This window comes from Cynoglossus semilaevis, chromosome Z (genome assembly GCF_000523025.1).
Source record: "Cynoglossus semilaevis isolate Cse_v1.0 chromosome Z, Cse_v1.0, whole genome shotgun sequence".
NCBI classification, from domain to species: Eukaryota; Metazoa; Chordata; class Actinopteri; order Pleuronectiformes; family Cynoglossidae; genus Cynoglossus; species Cynoglossus semilaevis.
In genome coordinates, this window is record NC_024328.1 from 5791496 (window position 1) to 5811988 (window position 20493).

A 20493-nucleotide genomic window follows, 5' to 3' on the forward strand; every position below is an offset into this window, starting at 1 on the left:
GGAAACAAATGTCAGCTTTCATCCTGTTCATTGGTCATTTTAAATATAGATATAGGTTTTCTTTGGTAATGACAAATTATATAGTTTTACATTTGTATAACTGTTCACTTGCAAAAAAAAACAAACAAAAAAAAAATGAGAAAGATGTAGTGTTTTTTTTTTTGATTTTTCTTTGTTTTCTGTTCGTTAAAAAAATATACATGACCAAACTCTCATTTAAAGAGTTTAGCATTTAAATTGTGTTTAAATGGAGATGGTGGGGTGGAGTAGTCTGCATGTTTCCTCATGTGCTTTAAGTTCAAAAATAAAGTTTTGAAAAGGGTAGAGGTGATGCAGCATGTGTACCAGCAGCCTCCGTTTCTTCTTTGTTTCGGTGTTCTTCCTCCCCTGCCACTCTAGCCCCCTTGTTTGATAATTATTTATGACTACTTAAAGCGCTGTATACCATTTATTTTTCTATTTAGGGGAGAGGGATCACAGACAGGGGCAGGGGAGCTGGGTCTTGTGAGTAAACCCACCTTGTCTGACAGTGAACAGGCAATTCTCTTGTTGTAAAACAACTGCACTACTCAATGAAACACAACCCCTGAGTGGATGACTGTGTTATAAAGACACTATTCAGTGACAGGAAGAGGTAGCTGCAGAACACCATGCGTTGTGTGTAGATTATTAATATATTTATATAAAATAGATAAACATTTTAGAGAATATTTAAAGTACAATGCAAGCTAAATTTACATTTACGAAATAAATTAAAAACGTTAACCTCACAATATTATTATTATTAGTAATAATATAAAAATATACCAATAATAATAATAATAATAATAATAATAATAATAATAATAATAATAATAATAATAATCATACTCCTGTGACATCAACCTCCAGCAGTTACACATCTGTGTTTTACTTGCAGGTGACTGTTATCACCCAGTTTCCTTTTTCTTTCCCCTGGTCCTTAACAGCTGCTACTCATTATTGACTTCTCACTGTGTGCGTTATTCGTCATCGTTTCCTTTCCTGCCAAATCGTTTCCCTTTTTTTTTTTACGTGTGTTGCGTTTCTCCCCGTGCATGTCGCGTCTCCTAATCCATTCTCTGTATATTTTCCTGATCTGACTTGCCCCTTGTGCCCTTACCCCAAATGTAGTGCCCGGTGTTTTTCACCGGGTGTATCTCCCTGTGTTGCGCGCACACACACACACAATCTCTCTCTTACACACACACAGAACAGAGAGAGAGGGAGAGGGAGGGGGGGGGGGGGGGGGGGGGGGGTAGACGAAGTTATAGTAATTGTTCGTTGAGACTATTAGGTTCGTACATGCACCTTTAAGTTAAAACTAATTTACTAACTTATTTTTGGTGTTTAATATGTGAAGTGGTCAACGCAGAACTTTAAAATGTTTATTAAACAATATTTGATCCTCACACAGTCACGTTTTATGGAATTGCATAGCGATATACCGGAAGTAACATTTGAAATTTGCCTTATGCAGATTTCACTTAAGGACCCTCATTTTTGGTCGGGTGTATTAGAACGATATATTAGTTATAACTTGATATTTGGTTTATTATTTTATGAAAACACAGTAACGTTTTGTAGGGATATTTTTGTTCAACTTCACTCTATGCACTATAGTGTCATTTGTTTGTATTTATCTTAAATATGTGTAGCAATAGCCAAGTGTGTAGCAATTGAACATCTCTGCGTCAGTTAAGGCCCCAGTCCGACCACAGTTTAACTGGGTGATTTTTGGGTTTCTATTCGATTTATTCACAAGAACTTTGGTTCAGAATAAAATCCAATTCAAATACATATATCAACACATATTGTGTTTGTATTGAAACTTATCAGTACTCCACCGATACCCAAGCGGTGTATATAATGGTCATATCATTGGATTTTTCCAGCGATATTACGTCTGTAATAATCGGTTTTAAACTCTGTCAAAATTAAGTTCCAATACATACACACACACACACACACACATATATATATATATTACATTTCAAATAATTACCATGTCACTAGGACTCTAACAACACTGCCTTCGACAACCAACCTTGTGTGAGAACTTTCTTTGCATTTTAGGTGAGTAAAATATAACAGTTGGCGTGAAAAATCAGCTTCTAAACACACGTTTAAATCGGACTAATAATCTCTGTTACTTTTCCGTTTTAGCGTTAAGACAAAGATACGAGACATTATTTTACAGACACACACATTCTACTGGGTGTAAACTATTATTGCTCTCAAAAATATACATTTGAATGTATTTAAATATGAACTTATAGGTAAAATGTAATAGCCCCCGAACCTATAGTGAGAAGAACGACACCGAGTGTTCTACCGAATTATAATGTGGACTCCTAACTCCCTGAAGCACAAGTCTGCAAGTCTGCAAATATACGGGCTTACTTTGCACTTACTTAGATAGATAGATAGATAGATAGATAGATAGATAGATAGATAGATAGATAGATAGATAGATAGATAGATAGATAGATAGAACTAACACTTTAATTTAAATATTGTGCTATAAGCAATAACACTGTAAAATGTGGTCTGTTTGTTTTTTTACTTCCTATTACAGCACTGTGAGGGTTATTAGCGAATGAACGGCCCACTTTCTCTTCCCGAACTCTCTGATTACCAAGTTTAGTTTCTCCTCCAATCAAGAGCTTGGATCTAATTAGAACTAACGCAGTCGCCCAAGGTTCGCTGTGCAGCTCCGACATCACCACACGGTGTGTCGGTTTGTTTCGTTTATTATGTAATTTTCTCTTCTCCTTCTTCATCTAATGAACAGCGGCCGTACCTAGCAGAGACTCGCGCAGGAGTAACTGATTTTATCAGAGCGTTTGCTTGGAAGCACAAAAGAGACAGCTGAGTGCCAGACTAAGATTTTGAAGCAGCAGCCAATGGGCACAAGAACTGCGCCGTGACGTAACACGGCCTTGTAGATAAGGAGCACATTACAGAGACTTCAGAAAAAAGTGCTGCGTGGCGGGTCCAGAAGAAAAATCTCACCTATCGTCAGTAAAGGTAAAAGATACTGCACTTCTTCCACTGCTGCTGTCTAGTCGGCGTTTCTGCAGCCTCATCTTGAAGTAGCAGTCGGCTACAAAGGAACGAGTTGCATCAAAAAAGCAACTTGGATTTTATACATTTTCTTAAAGCAATACGTGTGCTTTATTTTTTCCCCTATTTTTTAAATATATATGTATACATATACATATATTGGCATCTTCGTGGACTGAGGACTCGGAGGAGGATCTGGTCACTTACCTTTGCAAGCATTTTTTTCTTTCTTTCTTTTGTTCTTGAAAAACATCATCTTTTGGTTTTGCTTTGCGCTAAGAGAGTGACACTCGTTTCCAGGACTGCCATTATACATAATTATATGTAACTTTGCAGAGGGCCATAAAAATATAATGGTCAAAGCAAAAATAATGACATCGGCACAGAGAGTTTCTTTTGGCAGTTAAGTGCAAAGCACGTTTTTTTTTACCTCAAATTTAGTCCTTTTTTTAAGTAAAAAGAAATTTTGCGCGCGGTGTCTCTTTTTTTTAATTATATCAATTTATTTATTTTTGCGGGTCTCATGGACATCTTGGGTTGTAGAGCCGAAGAGAACAGTTACCACATTCTGCCCTCTGCTGCCACAATGCTCTTCCACGGCCTCCAAGACGGAGACATGCACGGCGTGGTGGAAGAAATGGACCGCACGGAAAAGGGCGAGCCTGGGGCGGTTAGCTCGGTCACCGATATGGGAGACTCAGAGACGGTAGGAGAGCTTTCACTTTTCCTCCCTCGTTTGTCAGTGCCATGATCATGAACAGCATGGAGAAGCAACGTTAATTAAGAAATGACGACAATTTATTACTGTTATTACTGAGCTTAACTTGACACAAACAATAATTAAACTCTCCCTGGCTCGCTGCCTCATGTGAGTGTATGTGTGTGTTTATGTATGTATAGATATAATTAAATAATTATACATACATACACACATATCTAATCATATCAAACATTTTGTCACATAAACTCCTAGCTATAAAGCATTTATGTGTCATGTGCATATTAAATTAATTTCATAATTCATTTTTAGTTTAATTTCACTTTAACTTTGTCTCAGGCTTTTCTTCCTATAACAACAACAATAATAATGAGATTAAAGGGACTGATATGATCAGAAATAACTGCAAGAGTTGTGAACTTTTTTGCTGTTATTTAGATTTAAGTTTCGTTAGAGTTTCGTGTTAATGTAAATGTGAAATTATATTTCATCTATTATGATGTATGTATTTTATGCATTTAATATTTCAAATAACACAAAATTAAACACATGCATCTTCATTCATAATACATGGTATACTTGAACTATTATTATTACTTTTATTTTTTTTAATTCTTGTAATACATGACCGTGACATACTTGGTAACGCCCGGGCGTTTGCATGCGGGCGTTACCCTGGCATTGTGCCATGCAGGAGCATTTATTCCTTTATTTAATTTATTCCTACTTGTCTACTTCTCTCTCTCTCTCTCCCTCTCTCTCTCTCTCTCTCTCTCTCTCTTTCTTTCTTTCTTTCTTTCTTTCTATCTATCTTTATTTTTCTCGACCCTCGTCCCTTCTCGACCCGTGACCTCCCACAGTCCCTACCGTACCTAACCCGAGGCGGCGAACGCCATGCCCTGTGCGCCGGCTGTTGTCGCAAGATCGCTGACCGTTATTACCTGCTGGCTGTGGACAAGCAGTGGCACATGCGCTGCTTGAAGTGCTGCGAGTGTAAACTCAACCTGGAGTCTGAGCTCACGTGCTTCAGCAAGGACGGAAGCATCTACTGCAAGGAAGACTACTACAGGTGAACGGCACACGTAAATGACAACATACGTCAGTGATAACACCGTAGATTGGGAGTCGATGCCAAACTGATTTAGAGCAAATTGGTAGATATACTCAGTCAATGAGTTGTATCATTACAGCCTTGCAGGGGGGCAATTTAACCAAATAACATTAAGGACAACAAAACAGTTTAAAAATTAAATAAATAAATAACCGTAGATAACTACTTCAAATTTGTAGTCACCTCGGACAAGTACAAATTGAGAACTAGATTAACTACTACTTTGAATGGGTAAACCTTCACTTTGAATTGATTGTCAGGTTCATCAGTTTAGTTTTGTACGTGTTTGACTGAACAGAACTTCAGTGAGATGCAGAATGAAAACAGTCCGTTTGGTTCGTAACCCCCTGCTGCAGAGTGGAGAAAAGTCGTTGGCCCTAATGTGTTTCATAAGGAGGTCCCGTGCTCAACTTATGTGTGCTTATGATTGTTTTTTGTTTGTTTGTTTTTGTTTTTTTGTATATCTTAACAGAAGATTTTCTGTGCAGCGGTGTGCCCGGTGCCATCTAGGAATATCGGCCTCTGAAATGGTAATGCGAGCTCGGGACCTGGTTTACCATCTCAACTGTTTTACGTGCATCTCGTGTAGCAAGACACTGACCACCGGCGACCACTTCGGTATGAAAGACAGTCTGGTGTACTGTCAGCTGCACTTTGAGACTCTTAAGGGTGAATATCAGACCCGCTTTGACCAAGCGGAGGTGGTGGTGCAGCCGCCGCACACACTCAAAGGCTTGGGCCCGACCACTGCGCTTGGACTATCCTACTTTAATGGAGTCGCCACAGTGCAGAAAGGTCGGCCCAGAAAGAGAAAGAGCCCCGGGACAGGAGCCGAGCTCGCAGCTTACAATGCAGGTAAATGCAGGTAACTGTGTGCACGCGCATGCGCGCGTTCATCACAGAAAGCTTTCCTTTTTTTCTTATTTTGTTTAACCCGCAGGTGCCTTATAAATAGTCAAAAACCTGTTTGTTTGTTACAAAAACAATCAATACCAATATGCATGGGGAACACAATCTTATGGGAAGTTAATTTTCCAAAAAGACACACATTTTTAAATAGATAGAAAAGTGAATGGTTAGAAAGTGCTAAATGACGTAGGGTAACGTAAAAGTTTGCAAAGTAGGTAATATTTTATTTAGATTCTTAAAAAAAAACCCATCCATATAAACTAAAGTTGAAAAACAACGATGAGGTAAAAAATGCTCATACATAACTCGATGTTGACAATAACATCTTTTAGACATTTACTCAATTTGATTCACACAAAGTTGTTGCTCATCGTTATGTTTTTTAGTCATTACTTTATCTAATTTAGTTATGAGTGCCGTTAACTTAAGCATACATATCACACAAATAAAGGACATCTCGTTCATTTAATATGATATTCTGGCTTTTGATTTCACCCATTTCCATCTGTCAGATTTAATTGACATCTATAGCTTATTTCTATCAGCACCACGCCCCCACATTGACACTGGGCCAGCCTGCACTAGAGGGATCAGTCGGATCTGACGAGTAAATTCACTGGGAGCGAGCAGCAGCTAAAAGAACTAATGATTTTTACTCTAAATTGATCAGATTATTCTTTCCAAAAAAAAAAAAAAATCAAAATCAAAAACAATCAAAAAGTCGGGATGTTTTTGAAATTCAAATCTTTTGTTCACCAGAGAACCTGACATATGCACTTAAGATGAGATATAGATTTTTTTATTTAAATGTATTGTCTTTGTTAATTTCTGTTAATACCGTATAATTTATCACAAATGTTGTTTTACTATTTTCCAAACTTGCGGGATACACTGTGAGAGTGTTCAGTGCATCTGCATAGTTTCTTGGTCCTACTGAAAGTGCAAACTAAGTAGTCTAAAGTAGTGCGCTCTGTTGCAATACATGAAAAAACAGCCACGAAATATTTACTTACATTTAATGCTAATCGGGTTCTCTAACTTTAACCAGGATTGAGCGCCTTTTAAGAGAATAACAATCTTTTTGCCATAGATTTTCCTTTAATTTATGACGATAAACAAATTAGAAACAATTAAATTATCTTACCATTTTATGGGTGATCATTTTATTTAGAATAAAAATACATTTATTACATTTTGTTCATCCAAAATACACGTTTAAGAAAATACATGATCATAGTTAAAGCTGTAAGCAGAGAGAAGCATCTGACTCGTTGAGCATTCACACAAATAAAGTTAAATTTCACCTAATGCATATTTACCATGTCTATCGTATGTTTATGAAATACATTTCACTTCTTAATAATAATGTTTGTTTAAAGCTGGAGGTTTTCAAATCGTTATTTTTAGAGGTAATCGTCAACATTTGTTTTTAATACCTCCCACTATCACACTCATGTTACCCAGACCTTAGAAATCACTGCCTCTTCACGTCCAAAGGGATTAAAACCTTTAATTAGGGGTCGCTGAGTTTTTGTCATCCATTGTGTGAGGTTCTCCGAAAATGAATGTTTAATTCAAAATGGTGGACTTCCCGCTGAGTTGAGGTCATGTGCCCTGACTATGTTAAAGTACAAGGGGGATGGCGCTAATGACATAACCACCGCAGTCTTCCTAAAACATCATTATTATTTAATAATAACACTACTACTACTACTACTACTACTACTAATAATAATAATAAAAACAGTAATTTATATAATGATTACCTATAGAATAATAATAATAATAATAATAACAACAACACTAATAATAAGAATAAGAATAATAATTAGAAGAAGAAGAAGAAGGAGAAGAAGAAGAAAAAGAAGAAAAAGAAGAAGAAGTCTCTTAGTTTCCTAGAGTGGTCCTCGATGAATGGGCCCCTACTAATCATCGGAGCGCAATGAAGAAGAAGTGCGCCCTCCTCTGACACCACTCAGTTATAACACCAAAGCTGGAGCCCTGCGCTGCTAAAACACAGTGACTCTGTGCGTGACGATGTGTTTGAGGACAGTGACTGGGTAAGAGAGCATACGTTGCTGCGGCAGCATATTCTTTGCCCAGGGAGAAGCATTTGTTCAGCCTTGTTTGTGTCCGATAATTACTACAAATGTACTGTTGTGCATGAGCAACACCTTAATAGTTGCCAAGAAATGTGCACAGTGCTGGGACAAATAGCTACGTGTGCCTCGTTGTTGTTGCACTGTTGTTAAAACAGGCCTGTAGCCATGATAACATTCCTTCCAGAACAGAAAGAAGTGTAGGCGGCCGATGGAATCGGAAACAGACACGGAAAAGGGGAGGGGGGAGAGGGAGGGGGGGCATTAGAACAGTCTACTCAGGGCTGTTTCATTGAGGAAATAATTAAAGATATTTATTTGAATTTCAAGATCCTCGCAACGCTAAAAGGCATAGCGTAAAGCACCAATCGAAACATCGACATACGTGACGCTTGCGATTGTGTTTTTAACATGTAAGTTGTCTTCCTTAATTTTAATTTATTTCCACATTTATGGAATATAACAAAATAACGGACAAGCCCAATTAATCGCAGGTATCTTGTTCAATACAGAATACACCAAAAGATACAAAGAAAACCAAAGAAAAAAGACAGTAAGATAGAAAATAAAGTTGTTTTCATTATATTGAATACTCGTTTGTGAATGAGTTTATCTACTTTATCCTAGTTTATCTTCCACGCACACGTACAGTAACAGTAGTGGCAAAAAAAAAAAATTATTTCAATTTCGCGAACGACAGTTACGTCAGTTAATGAAGTATATTAATGAAGTATTATGCTGACGAGCGCCCTCTCTCGCTCCTCCAGCTCTGAGCTGTAACGAGAACGACGGTGAGGCCATGGACCGGGACTCGCAGTACAGCTCCAGCCAAAAGACCAAGCGCATGCGAACCTCCTTCAAACACCACCAGCTGAGGACCATGAAATCCTACTTTGCCATTAATCATAACCCGGATGCCAAGGACCTCAAGCAGCTCGCCCAGAAGACCGGCCTTACTAAGAGGGTCTTACAGGTATGCCCACAGCCGTACAAACACATTCATCTCAACTGTACTCTATGTCAGTTTTCGCTTCCTTTTTAAAACGATATCGTCATTTTCAAGATGGCACAGCGACATGGCGCTCTATTTGAACATATTCCCATATTCGTTTATTATTTAAAACGAATTTAAAACTCGTAATGAATACCTAAACAACTATCTTAAAACTTATTGAATGACAAGATAGCTTTTTGAGAAAAATCAGCACAAACCAACACAAATTTGTGGTAATAACGCCATAATTAAAATATTATTTCAGTTATAAAACATTATTTGATTTCTCTCTATTCCATCTCAAAAATGGGAAAAAATTGATTTGTAAATTGATGGAAATGTTTCATGAATGACCTTTTTATTGGAATTTAAAAGAGGTATTGTTTTACTTGGAACAGGCGAGTTGAAAATAAAAAAAACATAAATCTCACGGCTAAAAATAACCTACATAGCATTATATTTGGTTTCTACAACTATGAAAAAAATATGTCATTGGAATATTAGACAAAACAGCATGCTGATATATTTTTGTTTGTATGTGATAAGATTTTTTTTTTTTTACAAAGCCAGTTATTTCGCCTGAGTTATGGTATTTCCAGCTCCTCCTCGAGACACGACAGAGATTGAGGATAGATCCCTCATATGGTTCTCTGGGCACCTGGTCAGCTTTGGCTCGTCTGTTGTCTCAACCACCTGCCTGACCTTTTTTTTTAAATAATCCTAACTGTTTAGAAAAGGCTAAACACCAAAAAGATACTTAGGTTATATTACTGACTGATTGAAGTTTAATTTAAACATCTCACAACATCAGAGTTTCTGATATCTTCACACACATTTAGTGCCATTTGTTCACTAAGGCAACTCCGCTTTTTGACTTAAACACTCCTCTCCTCCTTCTCTGTCTTCTACATTAGCTACATCTCTATCACTGTGGAGTTGTAAAGTCTCTAAAACAACCAAACAACATGCTGTGTGCATCATCTCTCAGAGTTGTTCTTAGCATACTGTAGTTCCTCTTCAGATGAAGAGTTTTTCTAACCTAGTCAATCACTTTAGAGGACTCCATGAACATCGTGAAGATTCCTGACAAATCTTAATTGTGCACAGAGAAAAGAAAGAGGGTGAAAGAGTGGAACAACATAACTCCACCCATAGATGATGTGGAAAAGATAGACATTAACTGCAACAATATAAATTTGAAGCCAAACTAGACCTGCAGATTAAAGTGTACTCAACCAAAAGTGACCTCAATACCCCCTGCATGCCTCAAATTCCAATCCTTGGGCTGTGACCTGGAACTAATAGTAGAAAGTAGTTTCAAAGATGAAGTAGAACACAGTTAAAAGTGAATAACTGTTTACATTTAATTAACATGTAAAACAATGAAAGCATATATTTGTGATGTAAAAACTAAAAAAAAAACATAAGTAAATGAAATGAACTACATGACCAGTCATTGAACTGGAGTAGGCCTGAGTCAGTCTAATCTGATAGTTTTATAAGCACAGTGATCTAAATAGTATTAGTAGCTTGTTGAGTTAAATAGTTAACACTATTTAACTAAATGGGTAAATAGTGAGTCAGCCACTTGTCCTGGATCAGTAAAGGATTTGAAAATACATTGAATTAAGGCTAGGTTGTTGCAATTGTGTCAGATTACCATTAACTTCCTGTGAGAAACATGAAGAAAAACAATGAAAATATTTGTCAACTGTAATATTATTTAAAATAATACTAGGGTTGTAGCAGAGAAATTCAAATATATCAAAAGTTAAAAAGGTTTTACAGAAACAACAAGACCAAAATTAAGTAAATATTAATGATTGCAAATAATTCAAAACCAAAGGAAGAGAAATGTGCCAAGAAATATAGAAAATAATGGAGAATAATTAAAAAAATCTGCAAATATTTTTTTTAAATGTGTATCTTTTATTTAAATTGTAAATGTTGCTATTAGAAGAAGTTGAGGGGATCAAAGGGCTTAAAAGTCTGACAATGAATTAATGCATGTAAATAATTGGAAGACCTAGAGAAACTGAAAGACATGAAGAGTTTTAGGAACCTGAGAGGCTAATATTCTTGACATGCTAGACAAGTGTTTGAAATAAAGATGACTTGAAGGACTTTAGTAAAACTTTTATAGAAAAATCCAGAATTAAAATAGGCAAAAACTTTCAGAGTGATTGTTATCTTTCAATTTATCAGCAGTTTTGTTGGTCTGGGGAAAGTTTTACAATTAAAAGCAATTCTTTTGAATGGTGGGAAATCAAGATTGACTGCAAGTTGGTTAAAGAACATTCAAACACAAATGACATGCTACTTCAGATTCACAGGGGGATGCTTTTATTCAGCACTATTATAACAAACACCTGCTTCAGTGATGCTGCTAAAACTGCTGCTACCCAAAACATTTGTTTTTTTCTTTTGCATCTCAATTATGGCACAGAGAGATGGTAGGAACTTAAATACTAGCAGTTTGTCTATTAAATTATGAAACCACGTTAGTTCCTATACTCACTGACACCAGCACATTAATGAAGTCTCATTTGAGCCACCAACATGTTTCACTAAGTTGCAGAAACATTAGCTTGGTGTCACCAATCCAGAGCAGAGAGTCGCCCTGTATATCACAGTGGTTATGAGATTTTTGTGCATGGGTTTCATCAGAGGATTTCTAAGGAAAACTAAGGAAAATTATCAGGTGTTTTTCACTAGTCAACAGTACTATGTGTTAGTGATAACAACTGTAATACAGGAAGATTTTAAGAGGAGGTGACACTTAGTCAAAGTAGAGGAGGATGTGTCAGTTGTGTTTGGTCTGTTTAAGAATGTTTCTTGTCCCACAAGAGATATGACAATTCCCTTGCAGGACAATTTTTCTGGTCTGCTCTGTCTTGTCAAGGGTATTTGTCTAGTGTATTAGTTGTGCGTGTGTGGGATGCTGGAAATGATGATCCGTTTGGCTGAAGCAACCGTTGCCCCGAGGGCTGCGAGTGTGCAATTGGTCATCTAGGTGGTAATTCTCTCACACACAGTGTAGGTGTAAAAGTTCCGTACAAAACAAAGTGGGGTGTCCCCTAAGCACCTGGCTAAGAGCTGGCTGGTCTTCACAATGAAGGAGCTTATATAAACTGATCAGGTGAGATCCTGTGTGATTAATTTAAAACTGTCCACTCTTTTTACCTTGGTCCCACTGATCCAAAGTGCTGAAGTCATTGTTCATTTTTAGTTTTTCATCTTTCATCATTTTTACCAGCCAAGATGGCACATGGTAATAACTCCTGAGCTAAAATCCACAAACAGCACTCTCCCATACTTCCCATTTCCATAGGCCATGTGGGCAACATTTATCAAATAACAGTTGCAGCCTAGTAGAATCAACTACATAAAAAACATGTTCTGTGAAAGCAGTGTGAAATACTTACTATAAACTATATATATTACTAAACTATATATAATACCTTATTTGTTTTTAAATGTTAAAAGCAGCAGACAACATTTGTATTGGAGCAGTAGATGTTTTATTTAAATCTTTATCCCATATTAAGTACTAACATTCTGCTACTGTAAGAAATATTGAAAATGAGTGTATCGAATATTAAAAGTGTTGTTGGGATTTTACGAGTTTATTTTACTGAAAGGTCAACCCAAAAGTGTTGCTGCTATTTTTGATTCACATTTTAATGGTTACTTGTTAAGTGAAGGAAATGACGTGTTAACACTGTCACTAACATCCATCCATCCATCCATCCAACCATCCATTTACATCCACTTATCTGTTACCGGGTCGCGAGGGCAGCAGTCTCCATCCAAATCACATTGCACTGTACCAACCCCCCTAAACCTTCCTTCGGGTGGTGAGTCCACTGTAAGGTACCAACCGCCCTAACCGGGATTTGAACTTGTCCAGGAGGTGAACCCTGGACTTCCACACCAACTATTAGTCACCAAAACTAGAAAATATTGCTTTAAATCAAAGAAAATTATTTAATAATAAAATAAGTATGAAGTTAATTAATAAAAAACGTATTTTACACATAGATGTGAAATGGGCAGCCTCTGTGACCCAACAATAAGAAAAGCTGACCCTGCAGAGAACCAACAACAACAACAACAACAACAACAACAACAACAAAACACCTTGCAAAAGTTGTGTCAAAACAACCAACAGCTAGACTAAATGCCAGACTCATTATTCAGTGCTGATGAAAACTGGAAAGAAAAGGTCACATCTCACATATCTCATTTATTGTATACAATCCTCCAAAAAAAAAAAAAAAAAAAAAATCAGACTGGCGACCTCCAGTGGAGAGCTTTACATAGTGTCTTCATTTGTTTGTATTTTGCGTTTTTATTCACACAGCTTTCAACAAATGTACTTTGCATGTCAACATGGAACCTTTTGTGATTTCTCCTTGTGTTTGTGTTTGTTTTTCTAACACGTCACTTAATGACAATGTTTCACAAAATTCATTTTTTTACAGTTTGTTTTGAAGTCCCTTTGATGTGAGTTGTTATTATCAAAGCAGGAGGGACATAATAAAAAAAAATAACACCTTCCAAAGACTTCAGTACAGAGTCAGTACAAAAGAATGGGTTACGAACGGCAGCAGAAATAATGATTTTAGGAGTTTTCAGGCTTAAGTTGTCACCTACAGTTTTTAGAAACAGTTTTTTTTTTTATTAGATTCTTTGTTCAGTTAGTGTTCACAACCCAACTCATCTATTTTGAAGGGAATAAGATGTTTTTTATTGCCCTCATCTGCAAAACTCTATTATATTAATGCCGCCCATATCTACATTATAATGATATGGTGTTTGTGTAAAAACCCATTAACTTTTTAATCTTTTCACTTTCTTAACACTGACAACGTTTCCCTTGTATACTTGGGAAGTTGTCTACAATAATTCTTGTCATCTTATCATGACTAAGGATGTCCGATTATATCTGCTGACCAATATTATCATAATTTTGTAATATCGCGGGGTCCTTAGAAGTCTACTACAGTTTTGGGGAAAAATGTCTGCATATATTTATTTTTACACTAGTGTTCAGTGGATTAAATGTTGTCATTCTGATGTAACACATACTACATACTCCATCGAAAAGAGCATTTAGAACAAGAAGGTCACTATGTGTATGTGTATGTACATGTATGAAAAGTTGGCTAAATCAGTCTTCATTTTAAATATTGATTAACTTCATAGGTTAGGAGACTAATGTGCGTCTGTTAATCTCAAAATCAAGATTTCTCTGACCTGTGAAGGTTGAGATGTTCTGAAACTAAAACGTGTCTGCATTTAGGAAGCTGGAAAATAATTAAAAAAATAGCTGCCCCACAGTATTTAAGTCATTATAGGCAGTTACGAGTCTTTATTTACTATTTATTTGCATTTATATATATATATATATATTTTACATTTGTATTCATTACATATGCAGTAGCATAGTTGCTCAAATATATTGTCTAAAAAATATTCCAATATTATTAATATATCTGACTCAACATTTCACTCTCACAGGTCTGGTTTCAAAATGCTCGGGCTAAGTTTAGGAGGAACATCCTGCGGCAGGAAAGCTCTTGCGTGGATAAAATGTCTGATGGCTCCATGTTACAGGGTGGGACGCCTTCAGGTCCCGCCTCGGAGATTTCCAACGCCTCTATGAGCCCTTCAAGCACACCTACCACTTTGACAGACTTGACCAACCCCACCATGCCCACTGTCACGTCTGTCCTTACCTCTGTGCCTAGTGGCATAGACGCTAACGAGTGCCAAAGCCCAACCCAGACAACCTTGACAAGCCTCTTCTGATTGGCTGAGCCTTTCATGCCTCTTTGAACACTTCCTGGTTCTAAAACTGTGCATAGCTCACTCTACTGTCTTACATAATACAGCTCTGAAACAAAGAAATTTGTATTATTTGACCTATATACTGACATTTTTTTCACATGGACGCAGGCAAAGCGTTAGTATGAAGTTCAGGCAAAGGCTTACTGTACTTATGAACACAAGCAAAGACTTATCTATGGAGGAAAATGAAGCCTTATGTATAAAGGAAAGCAGAGGATGACACATCTTCTGGAGTTGTTCCTACATGGTTTGCTGTGGTTTTGTCAAGGACCAGGGTTTGATCTGCATTTTTTAATGTTTCAGAAAGCAACTGCGACAGTTGGGAAGGGACACTGCTGAAGTTTTAATGGGATTTTTTTTTCAGCACAGTATTTATGTTGTACAAAAGTCACTATACGAATGACTGTAAAAATTTCAATTTTTGAAATATTGAAAATAAATAAACACTATGGCTTCCTTGTGTGTCATGTTTCCGTTCTCAAGGTGCAGTGAGATTTTCAGACTGGAATACATACTACTGTGGCGATGTTCTAGACAGGTGAGGAAATGTTGTTAAGAGGGAAATACTTGAATATGAATTTCAAATTTTTTTTTTTAATTTGGTCGATTCAAAAGATCATGGGGAGCAAAAGAAATAATCAAATCAGAACTCGTAGCCTTCACACCTACATGATTAATTATATGTCTACTTTCACAAAAATGAGATCCCATTATTTGATATATGTTTCAAAAAAGGTGCTAATGCTCAGCAATTTCAAATATCGATTGAAATGACAAATGATTAAAAGTGAAATTATGTTAGGATTTTCAAGAAGTTTTGTGCTTTTTTGGCTAGTGATGCAATGATTTTTCTCCAGTACATTCCCAAGAACTGGGTGCTATGTTTGATAAGACTGAAGATTTAAGATGTTTATTTTCATATAACAAGGCAAAAAGACAGTGGTTCAAAATCGCACTGATAATCTTTCTTTCAGAGAGGTCTGAGGTGAGTGTTTGTTCTGAATTCTGGTTTTTCCTGACCAGTGGCCTGTAAGCTGACTTCAGCAAAATCTCCCTAGATCCAGAATGTTATTTCAATGGTACAGTATGTTATATTTTTGGAAATCAAACCTGAGGTTTTAATTAAATTATCTAGTAAGAATAACAAGTCCTTCTATAAAGGATGCCTACTGTTTAGTGACAGTTGTACATGTCATTCAGTGCCCTCTCCAGAATGAAAAAACACACCAGGTTTATTTTACTTAGAAAACTAACATTTTTCAGCAAGAAACAAATCAACAAATCAAAATCAGTACAATTAGAGCTATCGAAAATTGTAGAACTATACTAGACGAATCATAAATACTGTATACTTGCAGAACATTATGTGAAAATTGATTGATTGATGGATTTATCAATCTCTATCATCTAGTTTGCATAGTAATTCTTGACGGACACATGCACAGAACATAACAGTTCTTTAATATGCTTTGGAGAAGAGAAGAAATTTAATGTAGATGTTTATTAATTAAAAACAAAATATAAACACTTTCCTTGGTATTTTATGCTAACAGCTTTTCTTCATACTTGCTACTACTATTGTCACCTGCCTGTGGATGTGAAATATCAGTTTCATGCTGTTTAATCTTCTTGTTTCTCTTATGTTTTTTTCAATTGTTAAATATTTTTCAGTTATAATGCCCTTGTTTTTATTTCATTTTGTGCTGCTTCTCTTCATTTCAATAAAGGACAGGGCAGCATGGACATTATTGACACTAGTAATCTGCTGATAAGCTTTAATCCTGCATTGTTGCCAAAGGCCGTGCGTCAAGTTGGAGTTGGAGACTGAGGGGCTGAGGGTAAGTAAAAGCAAAGAAGAGTATTTATACACTTCAATGAATACACATTTATCATATTTTGAGGGTTTGTTAATATAAAGACTATGAGCTGTAGCTCACACTAATGTATAATAGAATGAAAATAAGCTATTAAGGTCATTATATGGTCATTAAGGCCATATGAATTATCAATTTGCCTCCCACCTTTATGGCCTCTCTGTCTCAGGACTAGGAGATAATTAGCTAACAGAGTCAGAGTCTCTCTTTCTGTCCATGTTCACTCATAAACCTCACCGTTAGAGTGATTAATCAGGCTTAGAACCTCCACCATAGCTCTGTCATGTTAATACAACAGCCTGTCTTCAATGGCACACCAGTGGATCGTCATGGTAATTTAATGATAACGTATTATTGGTCTCTTCTGCTGACAAATGTCTTTACAATGTCATATGTTCAAAAACTTTCGACAGGCATCATTTTCAGTGTTTAAGCTTTTGTATCAGGCAGTGGTGGCTTAGTGGTTAAGGAAGTGGACTTGGAATCAGAAGGCTTCAGGTTGGAGTCCACCAGCTGCCAAGTTACCACTCAGGTGCTCTGAGCATGACACCGTCCCCACTCACTGCTCCCCTTAAAGCTGACCACTGTTCACTTTGGTGATGGGTTAAAAGCAGTGGTCACATTTGGTTGTGAGTGCAGTGGTGAGTTGTGTCACAGTGACAAGGAGTTTTAGTTTAAATATTTAAATATTAGGCATGCATGTTATCTCACTCACCAATGTCTCACTGGTGTCATCTGGTGTCCTGGGTATATATACCTCTCTGCTTCATTCAGTCTTTGGGGGAGTGTTGCTCAGTGGACATGCACTGTGTGTGTGTGTGTGTGTGTGTGTGTGTGTGTGCGCTTGTGTGTCATATCGTGCCTTGTTTCTGTAACCCAGTGAGTTCTTGTGATTTTTGCTTCTTGTAAATAAACCTGCTGCACCTAGAGAGAGTTTCCCTCGTGCTCATTTGGGTCCTGCCTGCTCACGCTCATGCCTGGACACAACAGCAAAGCCAAAAACATGCTCATTAGGGCAGTGGGTTAGTTTACCATATGTATATACACTGCCCGCACCTGATATCTGGGATTGGCTTCAGAGTATTTATAAAACGAAACTATAACTCAAGACTTTATACTCCTATACTGTTATCAACCTAAAGGAAAAGGTGGTCCATGCTGTTCCAGTTTGTGGAGGATCACCTCATTGTTCGTGCTTATCTGAAATCTTACAAGGCTCTAAAAACATGTCAAAAGGAAGCAGCAGTTACAAATGCATTGCTCCACTCCACGGCAGTGATAACTGCTACTCCACCAGTACATGAAGAGGGAGAAACCTTTTAGCATAACCCATAATTCATCATGAAGAAGGGGAAAAAAATAAACTACCCTGAAGCTGAACTAGAGATCAGTGAAGTGGAGACGTATTATTTAGTACCCTGTCAGCTGGGGTAAATATGAAAAGACAAAAGAGATTAGCAGTATGTGTGTGAGGCCATGAACATTGTTGAGTTGGGGCAGCACACACACCGAGGAAAAGAAAAGAAAAGTTCTGACATCAAGTTGGACGTTCAGCGTAGGGTGTATAACCACCGTTGATGTGTGTCAACATCAGGCTGGGGGACGGGAGTGGAGGACACAACTCTTACCAGATTGTTGGGACCCCATAGAGGAGAAATGGGTCATTCCTAAAGGTAAATATAAAGTACTCATAAATGTTGTTATTAAACTGGTCATACAATAGGCTGCTCACAGTATACAAAGATTGTGCAAAAAATGCCAGAATGTTAAACACTGCAACTCATGTGTAATTAAGTTATGGTTTATTTCACAAAAAGTGTTGCTCTGATTGGTTCATCAGGACACAGTATACACTAGACACAGTGATGGCTTGTCCTCAACTCCCCCTCTTCCCCAAAGAGCTTGGAGCGCTATGCCAGGATTTCCAGCTAGAAGAGCGCACCCTGCAGGTCACGGCTGTACACAGGGCAACTCAAAGTCAAAGTTCAAGTAGGATTTGTTAAAGGCAAAGAGCTGGACGCATGACTGCCTCTAAGCTCAACAGGTTCTTAATACCAAAACCCCGGCAACCATTCAAGAGCTCGAACAAGGCCTTTTTGCCATGGCCGCCACAAGGTATTTAGGTTTGAATGAGGGTAATGTAGAGGTAAGAGACAAAAACTTAAAAACTGGAACAAAAATAATCAATTAAGTAACTGCATACAGTGTCCTTGGGGCTGCGATAAATTGAATAATATATTTAGACTAATGTCCAATTGTATGTGTTATTGTATATTCTCTTCATTTACCACAATGTTTTAACAGACTTCTCGTCAGAGCCAGATGAGAAACAGAAGGTGACACTACTGTATACGAGACAAGCCCCAAATCAGACTGCACTAATAATAATAATATTATATATTATATATTATAATATATTATTAATAATTATAATAATCATCATAATTAATTGAGAAGGCCTTTATTTTTCTAACAATGGGGAAATTGCTGTCAACAGCATTGGAAGTAACAAAGTACAGGACATAAAGAATAAAGTATAGCTTAATGCTATAGATGATGATGATGATGATGATGATGATGATGATGATGATGATGATGATGATGATGATGATGATGATGATGATGATGATGATGATGATGATGATGATGATGATGATGATGATGATGATGATGATGATGATGATGATGATGATGATGATGATGATGATGATGATGATGATGATGATGATGATGATGATGATGATGATGATGATGATGATGATGATGATGATGATGATGATGATGATGATGATGATGATGAGTTGAGAAAAGCTGGGTAGAAGAAGTAGGAGTTAGTTGTTGCTGTTCTTCAATAAATGGAGGCCCTGTTCTTGAAGACACCGAAGGCACTTGTCCTGGACATTTGCTTCTTACGAGCCCCACACACACCTCTGAAGCTACAATAATAATGATGAGGTCCCCTGACGCAGAGAGGCTTTTGAAAATAATGGAAAATAAGGAGGATTCTTTAGAGAATTAAAGAATGAAAATTAGGCATGGCTTTATATATAAATAAAATGTTATTTACCGGACAACAAAATGATTTTAAGATTCATTGTACATAGACTTTAACTACTGGGGATTGTGTCACTGCTTCAATGACCATAATAGTCATTTTGACTGCACTATAATTGACCTTCCTATCCCCAGAGGAAGAATCAAGCTCAGAAATGTATGCTATATATTTTTTAAATTAACAGCTCACTGCACTGAGCAGTACTGTACTGTCTGCTCTAACTTACTCGCATTGTACACATGTAACTAATGGCATTGGGCCTTCTCTGACCTGAAGTCTGCACAAAAATAGGACATTACAGTTTAAATTCAACTTCACATTCATCAACCATTGGTTCACACACCTAAAGGATTCTTTGTTTTCTTGTTTATTTAACAAAATGTTTATTAATAAATATGTCTATCTCTAAATTATTATAATGTTCAGATTTTACAGCACCCAAAATCAAGACGTGAAAAACACGTTTCCTGAATTTAATACCCATTTAGAGTCTTAATTATCATAATGCCCATCATGAATTAATTCTCCATTCTGCCAGATAATTGAACAAATAAAAATATGACGTGTGAAAAGAACAGACAAAAAACTGCACACATGAAAATACATATGTGTATACACAAAATTACGGATGTAAACAAATGGCACACACAGCCACATATAGAGGATTGCTATAAATAAGGGAGGTCTATTTAGCCACAGTGTGGTTGCAAATGATTGTAGAATGTATGCACATGTGAAAGGTTACAGTAACCAGCGGTTCATTTGTCTTAGTTTGCTGCAGACTTCTTGATTCCCT

At 36.9% G+C, this 20493-nt stretch overlaps 1 protein-coding gene across 1 annotated transcript; it reads left to right on the forward strand.

Moving 5' to 3' along the window:
• Nucleotides 1–2480: 2480 nt before the first annotated feature.
• Nucleotides 2481–15214, forward strand: lhx2b (LIM homeobox 2b). The gene is made up of 5 exons (XM_008336052.3): nucleotides 2481–3790; nucleotides 4663–4871; nucleotides 5386–5768; nucleotides 8689–8894; nucleotides 14439–15214. The coding sequence occupies exons 1-5, from the start codon at nucleotides 3608–3610 to the stop codon at nucleotides 14727–14729; spliced, it is 1272 nt and encodes a 423-aa protein (XP_008334274.1). The 5' UTR covers nucleotides 2481–3607; the 3' UTR covers nucleotides 14730–15214.
• Nucleotides 15215–20493: the final 5279 nt, after the last annotated feature.